This window comes from Anabrus simplex, chromosome 14 (genome assembly GCF_040414725.1).
Source record: "Anabrus simplex isolate iqAnaSimp1 chromosome 14, ASM4041472v1, whole genome shotgun sequence".
NCBI lineage: Eukaryota > Metazoa > Arthropoda > Insecta > Orthoptera > Tettigoniidae > Anabrus > Anabrus simplex.
In genome coordinates, this window is record NC_090278.1 from 40,203,530 (window position 1) to 40,216,440 (window position 12,911).

At 38.9% G+C, this 12,911-nt stretch overlaps 1 protein-coding gene across 1 annotated transcript in view; it reads right to left on the bottom strand.

Annotated features, from left to right (window-relative positions):
• Positions 1-8,826: 8,826 nt before the first annotated feature.
• The window catches only part of LOC136885413 (roundabout homolog 3), a 301,768-nt gene continuing 297,683 nt past the window's right edge, over positions 8,827-12,911 (bottom strand). Inside the window, exon 9 of the mRNA XM_068230336.1 lies at positions 8,827-9,187. Coding sequence (XP_068086437.1) covers positions 8,918-9,187 — 270 coding nt within the window. The 3' untranslated portion in view covers positions 8,827-8,917. The remainder of the gene's footprint in view (positions 9,188-12,911) is intronic.

The window sequence follows — 12,911 nt, forward strand, 5'->3', positions numbered from 1 at the left end:
CAGTAAAATAAAAACCAAACACCCACCATAACACACATTCCTCGTGAAAAGTGGCAACAGTGTTTTTACCTGTTGTTGGTGCGCTACTGGTCGAGTGTGTTGGTCCAGCTGTAGAAATAGAGGCTAGCAGAGAAGTGTGGTTCGTTTTCTGGTGACTGAGGGTGCTGGAGTACGGAGTGCGCACGAGTGGCATTGCAGATTCCGAGAAGGGTGCACATCACCGCCCCCATACTTCCAATTTGGCGAAGGCTACCTTCCGCGATTTGGTTTGGAAACAGTTCAACATCCTCCGTACATCCCGGATATTTCACATCGTGATTTTCACATTTCTTGGCGACCTGAAGAGAGACATTGGTGGACGTCGGTTTCATTCGGACGGGGGAGTGCAAGAGTTGGTGCGGATGTGTATCCATCAGCAACCTACCTCTTTCTACAAAACTGGAATTGATCGTCTCGTCTCCCAGTGAGAAAAATGTATTAACACTTTTGGTAATTACCTTTGAATAAAACTACTATTCCATGGTCACGTTGTAGCGGGTGTTTCATTTTCATTTGTCTACCCTTTATATAAATAAATATATAAAGTGTATCCACTACCACCAGCAATTTAATTAATTAATTTATTTATTTATTTGCCGTAGGTACCCGAGCACTCCTGAGGACTGGCTTTGATATATGGTAAGTACATTAATGCTCATGACTGTTGTACCTTAATCTGTGTTGTGTTTCCAAATTTTTTTTCGAACAATACGTTTTAATTATGTCATTACTCTATATTATTGTCAGCCACGTTGAGGACAATGTTTATTATATCTGTTTCCCTTCTTGGTATTTATCATGATTATGAAATATTTTTACCTGATATTTCACCAAAAATACATATCTTTGGAATTAGCACGAAATGAATAGTACGTATCTTTCCAAGAGCAGCACCGTATTAACTCGTAATTATGTCTTCACATTTCAGCATCTATCTACTTTCTGACTTCTTGTATTTATGACGTATCTCTTTAAAGTTTTGAGATGATGTATTGTTTGCGTTTTTCCTTTTTTGTTCACATGAGTGTCGGTTATACGTCCATTTTAATGTTTTCTATGATGTTCATTAATCGTTTTTTACTAAATCCCCTTTAATTGTAATAGTTCATATTTATTATAAGGTGCTTTTTCTCGATGCTTTTGTTAAGGGGAAGGCCATATTTTTCAGCGTCAACTCACTTAATAAAAATTTACATCTTTTCAGTCTGACGAAAGTAACTAATTTGAACAATAATTATATCACATATGAGATACCTGTAAAATCTTCACACTATTAAACAAAGAAAGATACGCTTCGTTCTTGAAAGGAGATCATCAAATTCTAACAAATTACACTGTTTAAAGATGATGATTATTGTCTAGAAATTTAGGAACATTTATGTTTAAATGGTATAAACAGAATTCAAAGATACATTGTTATACAATTCTAAACAAATCTTATCGTTTAAAAAAGTGTAAGGTAAGGTAAGGGTGTATTCTGCCCGAAGGGAGGTCCGAAACTCCGCAGAGATCTGTCTGAGCCGGAGTTTACGTACGGTAGAGTAGCCACTTCCTTTCCGCTCCTCCATTCCCTTACCCCTCCAAACAGCGCGTGGTAACCCATCCAAGTCTTGACAACGTCCAATGTTGCTTAACTTCGGAGATCTCACGGGATCAGGTGTTTCAACACGGCTATGGCCCTCGGCGTTTAAAAAGGTGTAACTTTTTTAATCTGGTGATTTTCTTTCAAGGACGAAACCTGTCATACTTTCTTTTATTGTGTGTTTTTTTTTACATGAATGTCATAGTTAGATATGGGATTTGTGGGCAGTAACACGTTAGAATGGGACTAATTTAGTGTTTAGGAAGTGTCATGCAACCCGTTCCTCCGTAATGAAGCTACGGTAACGTAAATTTTAGGAGTTCTATAGGCCATGTCCCTAATATCTATACAAATATAATAGCTAGAGCCCGAATTTTTATGCATTAATAGGTTAGAATGCAAACTTACTGAAGCGAGTAGCAAGTATAGTCTACCTTCACAACGACTATGCTACGGGGTTTGCATAAATATTAGGGGTACGGCCCATCAGCACCCCTATAATTTATGTTACTCTTGCTACCTTATGGAAGAGCGGGTGGGCGACATTTTTTACTCACCAAATTAGTTTGCAGTCTAACCTGTTACTCCATAAAAATCCGGGCTTTAATCATACCATAACCGTTGTACCGGGTAGTATATTAAAATGAAAACCTACAACCTGTTTTCCAGTCATTGACCGGCTCAGGGATGAAATGAATGAAACATATATAGGCTTTTATTACAATGGGTTCGCCGCTCCCAAGGTGATTTATTAATGAGTGATAAATGCTATGAAATAACGGAGAGTGTTGCTGGAATGAAATATGACAGGGAAAACCGGAGTACCCGGACAAAAACCTGTTCCGCCTCCGCTTTGTCAAGCACAAATCTCACATGGAGTCACCGGGATTTGAACCACGGTATCCAGCGGTGAGAGGCCGACGCGCTACCGGGTGAGCCACGGAGGCTCTCGGGGTAGTGTATACTTAAGCAAATGTCCATTCTAACCTGTCTGTACCTAAAAGTCCGGCTCCATGGCTAAAAGGTTAGCGTGCTGGCTTTTGGTTCCCGACGGTCGGATATTTTAACCTTAAATGGTTAATCCCCTTGGCTCCGGGGCTGGGTGTTTGTGCTGTCCCCAACATCCCTGAAACCCACACACCACATATAACACTATCCCCTACCACAACAACACGCACTTACTTACACCCAGCAGATGACGCCCACCTTCATCGGAGGGTCTGTCTTTCAAGGGCTGAACCCGAATAGAAACAGCCACAAGAAATTATTATTAGTACTTAAAATCCGGACTCTGGTCATAGTATTACAATTAGTGATAGAAAGACTGAATATTTTCAAGTTTCAAGCATAAATTTATAGGATATTTTTGGGCTTCGTACGTTTGGAAACTTCATGAGGTCTATCCCAATTCCCACGTGGCGAGTAATAAGCGCATTGTACATCGACAGTACTCAGGGTACAGGTATAGAAGTTAGTATAAATGATCTGAATAATCGTAATGATAATAATCATCAGTAATTAGTGTGGATCCCGCAGGATCCGCCCGAAAGGTATCGAGCTTTACATGTTGTAAAGTTTCTGGATAAATGAATAATACGCATGAACTGTTGTGTTAATAGAATGTCATATTATTTTTGATTGTCTATTCTTCAGAAAAGCTAGGTATATTTTGGAACAAAACTTAAATTGTTGTACAGTAATGTTATTCAAACCTGTTTTTGGGATATTTCACAAGATCTGTTTTTGAATGAATTTTTTAAGTTACATACATACATTATAATTAAAGACTGTTATGCCTTTCAGCGTTCAGTCTATGTTAAGTTTATGCAGTTTTTAGAGAAAAAATTAACAATAGTTTTTCCTTTCTCCCAGTTTTGTTAATTTGTGTGTGTAACCACTCACCTCAAAAATTTTGTATTATATGTTTGTACTATTTACGGTAACTAGTTATAACCTAAACCCCTAATATGCTAGACAAAGTGGGTCTTTCTCATGCATAACCCTTAATCGAGCGCGTAGCGGTCTAAACGACCGACCTCTAAAAGTTTTGGTCAAGGAATCCGTCTGAAGGTCAGCTATGCCCCGTCTTCTCCAGACTATCTCCCCCAAGGGATCATCTGGTCACTTGATAGGGTAGCCCCTCCTCAGACGCGCTGTAGACAGGAAGGTAGATGTTCGAGTCAGTCTGCGGTTTTTTACACCGATGCGCCCGTTAGTGTAACTTGTATCTCGGTCATTGTGACCAATACGCGCCCGGCTGTGTTTTACTAGATTCGTTTAGTTTCGTGTGCATATACATTTAATATGAATCGTGCGGAAGAGGAAAGGATCCATTTATTGATAGAGAGTGTTGAAAAGGAAGAAGTGAAAGAATAACTGCATTTGTGAAAGACAGAGACAAAGCAGTAGGATGCCTATTGGGAGAAGTTGATGAGGCAGCAGAAGATACTTCCAGACAGCAGCCACAAAGTGATGATGAAAGTGAAACTGACAATCTTCAGGTTACTGACCATGATACAAATAGTGAGCTATCTGGTGATGACTGATCCGGTGCTGGTGTTTCTGAAGTGAATTTGACAGGCAAGGACGGTAAGACAGAATTGCGTGCGCACCCAACATTCGCAACGACTGGTCGTGGACCAGTAACACGCCTTACAGGGCCTAATGGTTTAGCCAGGAATATTAAAACTCCAATTTAAACCTGGGAGCTATTTTTTCCAGACGATATTGTACAAAAGATTGTCGACAATACCAATATTTGGTTAAAACAATGACAATAATTCTTCAGTGTGTTCAGATAAAGAAAATAGTGCAAAATTGAACTTGAATATGAACTCAAATATACGTAAAATAATGTATAATTCTATCATATACATGTTTTTCACAAAGGTGGTTGTTGTGCCGTAAAATTAGAAGTTTTTATCATTTGAAATACAACCGTTTTTAATTTATGATTAATCATGCCAGAAATATTACAGTGATAATGGATGGAGGGGAGAATAAAAATATATCTTGTTCAAACAGCTTCCATTTTACAAATCAGAAAAAATAAATAGAACGGAAAGTTATTTTTCAAAGCCTTCAAAATTTATTTGTAAATCAACTCAATTTTCAACAAGTTTTTATTTTCCTAATGCGGTCATTGAGTACGTAAAAAATGTTTTAAAAATGATCTAAATAAAAGTAAACTTACTTGCAACAGTATTAAGCTTCTACATTTTTATTAGATTCCAAGGCCGTACAATAAATTATGAAAATAATCGCTGCGGTTCGCCGGAAGAGCGCGCCCGATTGAGGGATAATAAATAAATAAATAGAATGTAATATGATATCAGCAAAATACATCACAAATGGAACTGGGGTTACATTTCTCCTTCTACAGTTAGGTACCTTTTTAACTTATTGCAAATTATTGATATCGATTGGTAATTTTATTCATATTATTTTCAGAGTGTGCAATAATTAATCTGGTATCTGAGGAGGAACAACATTACGTGTCACACTATTTCGAGCGTACATTTAAAATTTTCTCGGAGTACCAACGTTGGAGCAACCTACATTGACGATGAGTGAAACATGTAGTAATGACTCCCCGTCAGTAGCGGCGATTGGGAGCTGGAAGTTGGGGAGGCAGGAAAATGCATGGACAACAGGAAGTACCCGAGCCCATGGGATGTAGCGGGAGTGGCGGCGGGGGTGGGAATTAAGCATAAACATTGAAGAAAATGCTATGTACCGAGCTCGATAGCTGCAGTCGCTTAAGTGCGCCCAGTATCCAGTATTCGGGAGATAGTAGGTTCAAACCCCACTGTCGGCAGCCCTGAAAATGGTTTTCCGTGGTTTCCCATTTTCACACCAGGCAAATGCTGGGGCTGTACCTTAATTAAGGCCACGGCCGCTTCCTTCCCACTCCTAGCCCTTTCCTGTCCTGTCGTCGCCATAAGACCTATCTGTGTCGGTGCGACGTAAAGCAAATAGCAAAAAAAAAAAAATATATGCTATGTAATGATAAGTTTTTGATGTTTTCTGAGCAAATTTCGATAGAGACCTGAAGATTGAGAGTCTACCAACTTAAGTCGGGTAATATAGTACTATACAATAAAGGAACAATAATTACGCATGTATTACAATTATATAGAGGTACGGCGTGATTGTATAATAACAAGGTTATTTGGGGGTTGTCTACACACTAGACAGAACTAGACAGGCACATTGACTTAATGAGACGGGCTAACTGACAAATACTCGTGACAAGCGGGTGCTCTTAGCAAAAATATACCCTTGTCACCCTTCGTCGCACTACACGCTACACATTGCTCCGGGGGTCTTCACTACTTGGTGTGGCACTGTAAAATTAGGTTAGCGCGACGAACGACATGTTATTTGTATTTCCGCCAACTATTTTTCTTAACAATTAAAGAAATTATTGGAAAGAATTAGGTGAAGGGACAATAGAGTTTATACATTTTTTAAAAATAATTCCCAGTTTTGGGCAGCTACGAATAAAATGGAAAAAAGTCCAATTTTTCTTCACAAAGTGGGAGGGAGCGGGCGTGTGCCACCTCTCGCCCCCCTCTAATTGTCGCTATTGTCCCCTCTAATGATGGAGTTGAGGCAAAATCTTCAGAATAGGCTTTGTATGACTGTGGTAAAGATATTGTCAAGAGGAACTAATTTTAGGATTCCTTTGAAAGTTACTTACATGTCTTCAGAATTCGAAGCTAATCTGTTTGCAGTCGGGAGATTTATTCATTTACAAATGACGTAAATAACTAAAATATGATGCGCGTATATAATGTGCTTCTCTTCCATTCCGAGTTGTTATGAATAAATGTCATACACTCTTCACCAACAAACACTTTAGGTCGATACTCCATAATATCTATGAAGTTTGGCCATGGCGCTGAGTGTCAAAGACAACCAATTACTATATTGTATGTTGTGGCTTCGAACTCCACTGTCGGCACTGTTTCCCACGGCTACCGACTTTTACTTCAGGCTGGGGCTCTACCTTAATTAAGGCCACGGCCACTTTCTTCCCACGCCTAGGCCTTTCCTCTCCCATCGTCGTCATAAGACCTATCTGTGTCTGTGCGACGTAAAGCTAATTAAACGAACAAACTAGGCAGTCTCATAGATATTCCTATCTATTTTAATTCCCATGCTTTTCGTTTGGCCAGTCTATCCGTTTAAGAGATTTGGTATAAGAATGGCGTCAACACATAAAACCTTCTGCGCGTACCTCACATATTATGATCAGTTTTTGAAACCTTTGACGATTGAACTACCTCTACGACACGTTCCATTCATTAGTGGAATTGAAGTTAATTTTGCAGAGAATAAACCGTTAGATTGTATGATAGAGCAGAATGCAGGGAGTAGCAAGGAACAGTTAAGTCCTGTACCTTATTTTTAGGTTTTGCCATGCTCCTTGCTAATCGAAGTACAATGATTTTCGTGTATCACATAATATGACCAATTTTATTTTGTTAAGTGTTTGATGATATAACTAGCTCTACGACCTGTCCAAGTGCCTCACGAGTAGAGACCAGAATTTTAGACAATAACAAGGTTAGAATGCAAACTTACTGGAGTGAGTAATGAGTATAGTCTATCCTGAAGCACAGTTCTGCTATGAGATTGGCATAAGCATTAGGGGTACGGCCTGTCACAACTCCTAGAATGTATGTTACTCGCACTAGATTACGGAAGCGGGGACTGGACGCAGTTGCTATTAACCAGATTAGTTTGCCTTCTAACGTATTACTGTCTAGAATTACGAAGTCTACTCATAAGTCTCGGTGCAAACTTTGATACTGATCAGTGGAGGCGAGTAGATTTGCATAACGAACAAACACACTTACTTTTTATTTTGTAGATATAGATGTTATATCTTTTCAGAAACTGACGTCGTCGCCTTCTTCGCTTCATAGTAGATGAAGTTCTCAGCAATGACTACCTATGTCCTGTTTGTAGCCGTTTCAAATAAGTGCGTGAAAGGGAGGTTTTCTCTATGAAAATGTGACAGGTCACAAGATGTGAACCAGGGTCCTTCACTGCGGGAGAGGGAAGCAGTGGCGTGTGCTAAGGGCTATCAAGGCTCTTGGTGAAGCCCAAACCTCAACTGAGAACGATGGAAGTCTAAAGAACATTATAATGTAAGCATCTGACATATTCTTTCATTTAAAATCTTAAAAGCAATGAGAAAGAATGTCGCACGTATTTCTGAGAGCAAGGCATCGGAGACTGATCTTACAGCCCAGACTCCGCGTTCTTCTCCCCTCGACCCACCTTACGCGGCATGCTGCTGAATGTCCGCTAGGTGCGGGGACCGGGGGGCGAAGTGTGCTAGGTTTCGCTCCGTCAGATGGCCACTGCTGACGAACAACCGTTTCCTTGGTTGGTAGCAAACCTGTAGTCGTGGGTCGGACACCACCACTGATCTCCCGAGGAAGCTAATAAACCAGCTAACGATGTTTATGACCGTTGCTAACGCTGCAAAGCTCAACATTTTAGTTTAATAATAATAATAATAATAATAATAATAATAATAATAATAATAATAATAATAATAATAATAATAATGGAGCATGACATCTGTGTAGGCTTGGCGGTGACCTAATGAGGATGAAATGAATGGCGAAGACACCATAAACATCCAGTCCCCAAGCCAGAGGAATTGAGAGTACGAGAGTAGGTGGTAATTCTGAGAATTGAACTCGGGCCATCGGACCAAAGGCAAACCTTCTACTAATTTAGCCACAAAGCCGAACTTTAAGTTGCTATACCCTAGGCTACCGTCCCCACTTGCCTGATGCTGAGTATTGACAGTAGCAGAGGCTAGGGCTGTAGCTTGTGAAATGAAGCAGCATTGACATCACAGCAGGCTTCTCCGTTGGCTATTGGCTGCAGCTCTAAACACTTAAGGCTTCACCTTCACTAAACCAACCATCGAAAAGGAGTAACTTAACTTTAGTTATAGCGCACGTCTTGATCCCAGCGTACGCCACTGGGAGGAAGACATTCAGCTCGTTCCTGTCGAAATCCACTTAGAAAACTCTGAAAGAAATACTACCCTCAAAAGATATCATCACAAAATATTCCAACCCTTGTGAAATTGATAATGGAAACTAAATATACGAAAATATATATGTGTTTTATTGTTAGGCTTTACCATCAATATAACATATTACAACCTGCAATCCAGTATATACTTTTATATTACAAATATTTATAAATTTCTGTCTTAATATCCAATTAATACATCTTTAAATTTTACATACAATTCACGTGACTTTACACAAACACACCGAACACAAATAAGCTTCTTTGGTACACAGCTAGGAAACTTAAAATGGTGGTCGTGTACAAAATGGCGGCCGGCTTCAGGTGCTGACCTCCAGTGGCGGTGACGGAGAAACCGCTAGCTGTGGTGACGTTTACCATCACGCTACCTTCTGCAAGACCTTTCGGAGACTTCACCAGAAATACGTACTCTCCAGCGTCCGCGTGGCGTACTGTCCTTATCGTCAGAGCTGCCTGGTGGCAATGAGGGGAACTACCGTTCTGTAACAAGAGAGTGTTTGGTCAGTCATTATAAATTAACAATATTATGAAATGTATCATAAAATTTGGTGTTATTTCTGGCCAACAACCCTAGAGTGGCATTGGTGTTTGTTTGTAGAGAAATAGTTTGGAGGATAATAATCATCCAGTGGACTCTGGTTAATTCTAAACTGTATAATTCGAAAATTGGATCATTCGAATAAAATTTATTCACCTAGATATTCCTACTCTAATCAATAGAGAAAGTCGTATTTATTTCGAATTTTCGAAACTATAATTTGGATAACTCGAAGTCTGAATGTTATCACAAGTTACTTTTGTAACGGTGTCACCCCCAATTGTCATAATCACTAACACCAGTATTCTTTTTAACATAACTCATTCTTCATCGTTTAAGGGGTGAAATGAGGTTGAATTAAATTCCCCTGTTATTGAATAATATACCAATCGTAAGGAATAGCGCACTTTTAAACCTGTATTAAGGAATATGATTAGGTGAAGAAGTTTTATGCGATAACATACTTGTTAACAATACCAATAAACAAAACAAATATATTTTCATTTGGATATCTGTAGGGTCATCTCGTTTTTTATAATCATCTAAGCCTTTTGACTCAGAAGTTAAATTCCACTCAAAAATGGTTAAATACGTGAAAAGTAAACCAAACATAATAATATGAATGGTAAATATTTACGCTTACAACAAATACTCATATCCCTACAAAAAATACTAAAATCAGCGTAGCTCAACATATACTTGTTAATATTGTTTTAGTAAGTTTAATAAGAACACTGTACAGTCGCTTAAGTACGGTCAGTATCCAGTATTCGGGAGATAGTAGGTTTGAACCCCACTGTCGGCAGCCCTGAAGATGGTTATCCATGGTTTCCCATTTTTACACCAGGTAAATGCTGAGACTGTACCTTAATTAAGGCCACGGCCACTTCCTTCCCACTCCTAGCTCTTCCCTGTCCCATCGTCGCCGTAAGATCTGTCTGTGTCGGTGCGGCGTAAAGCAACAGAACACTGGCTTGTAAACCAATTTTCCCAATAATTCTCCATTTCTATTGTAGCTCCCTAGTTATTGACAGGTAATCGCTATTGTTAACAGACTTAACCTTTATCTCTACGACTGCCAATGAGTGTAGCATCCGCACTTGGCCAATGGAAATCCTCCCATTCTCCGATAACGAAGTCATCAAGCTTGGAACGTGACCAAAACCGCAAAGATTTTGCCTAAAGCAGGTTTCAAAAATAATGAAACCGAAGCAGAAATTGTTCCAGAAGAAGTTGAAATGGACGTGGAACCTGAGTGATGGCAAGAAGTAGTGACTAATGTCATTTATGACGTATATTTAGCTGTTGAAGTATGTGGAGAACTGACGGGAGACAAGATTCTGCAAGAAGTGCAATTGCAGTCCATCCACTAATGAAAAGTAGAGCGTCATGATGTCATAGAGAAGCCTCCACAGACATCTGATGATTTCCAAATGACAGAAAATTTAAGATGATTCATTGAAGCTCGGTAAAATGTTTATGATGGTGGGCTTCAAGCTTTAAATTGAACTGGAGATTTTGTTTATCATGTAAAACTAAACAAATGCAAACGAACAAAAATCACTCGCTTATTTTTTAAGTGAACAATCAAATTAGTGCGTTGTTACATGAGCTGAATTGTGCGTAAATACTGTTTTTTCTGTTTGTTTATACAGTATAATTTCGTGTGAATACTTCCATCTAGATTACAAGACAACATAACAGCTGTTAGGGTGTAGTACAATGCATAACACTGTAATAATTATTCATTACAATAAATTTATGAAATTTGAAGTATTTGTATACTACTGTACTATATTTTTCTTTAAAAGAATCATTCTTGGTTAATTAAAAATTTGGATAATTCGTTTTTCATGATTCCCTTTGGAATTCGAATTAAAAAGAGTCCGATATAATAATAATAATAATAATAATAATAATAATAATATATGTATATATATTTCTCCGCGACACGGAAAAACATAGAATCATGGATATATTTTTGTGGTCAAAAGACGTGATATTGAATACAGATTCCTTGGCTCCTCCCCTCTTAGTAGCTTTTTACGACATGCAGTGGGTAAAGGTAATAAATTCATCCTTTGACTCCAGACACAGGGGAGATACAGAGTTCCTATAAATAGAAATAAATAAATAAATGTCTCTTCCTACCGCAATGTTCAGAATTCCAATTAATGTTTTTCCGTTAAAATTATTTGCTATTGCTTTGTCTACAGCTTCTCCTTATAGGTCCAATACGTCTTAGATGAACATCTTCGAAAAACATGCCTTTCCGTCTACCAAAATGGCATCATTCTTCCATCCATATGACGTAATCTGCTTGCCTGCTTACGCTAATTCCAGATAGAACCCCAGCCAAATATGTATCCATAATAATAATAATAATAATAATAATAATAATAATAATAATAATAATAATCTATATATTAAAACTTTACTGGAACAGATTTGGCAAATCCATCCGTCTGTTCTACTGGACCGATTGTGTTCATTTGTGTTTTATTCCCTCCGGAATGACCTGCCGGTGAATCATGAGACAGTATAGCCCTCTAAGTTCTGCCTACATTGAGCAATCATACGACCCCAAAACATAAAATGATCACTCCAATAATTGCAGGCGAAGGTTTACTCTATCCCGCAATACATTCTGTCCTTAGCAGGTTGCTAAGCGACTAACACTTTCATTAACCTTCTGATATTGTGCGACTTTCTTGCTTAGTAATGTCATTGCATGAAGCAGAGAGTATACACTTCCTCTGATGATGGAAGAATATTATTCTCTTTGATTCTCTGACCTTCTCCAGCTTCTGAATATGCTCAACAGATGGCAGAACGTTCCTAATAACTTACATGCTGTAAGGAGAAAACAGTCTACGTACGTACAGACGGGATGGTAGCTTCCTGTATGACCATTAATAAAGCTTAGCTGGTGGTCTACTTACCCGAAGCAGTCTTCCGCCATGGCCAATTGTATGTTGCACTATCTGGAGCAAGGTCGTTTGGAAATGTTAAGTCCCAGATACGGCCGAATGGTCAAAGCACAGAGAATATTATATGGAAAGAAGTTTTATAAACTATAACGAATGAATCAGTTATTATGTATCGGTATTAAATGTTCAGAGCAGGCAAAATAATATGACTGCGGCTGGCATATCAAGACGAGTGATTTGACCTATTTATGAGGAGTGGTACTAACCAGCATGTGTCCATTAAGAAGAAGTCCGACCAAGTTTACAAGTTCAAACACGCTCTTTAATTGGGCACAACGAAGAAAGAAAGAAAGAAACAAACAGCAAGAGTAATGACGTATGGACTTCGGAGAGACATGACACAGGTCTTTTTCTAGTAGACGGCAAGCACACCTAGCCCCCACGCCAGAAGAATTAGCAAATTAAGGTTAAAATGCCCGGCCCGGCCACGAATTTAACCCGACACCAGCTGGATCAAAGGCCAGAATTCTGACTATTTGGCCAATAAAAAGAAAATTGAAATTCAATAAGAAATTACTTTATGGGGACTCGAACTTTAGCCAGAATCGTGGCCACTATTCTACGGGAATACCCTAAATGCTGGCTGGCTTTTATAAGGGGTACTGCAGGATGCTTGGAACTGAAAGGCTGAAATCCCGAAAATTATATTCCGAAGCTGAGAATTTCCAATTAATTA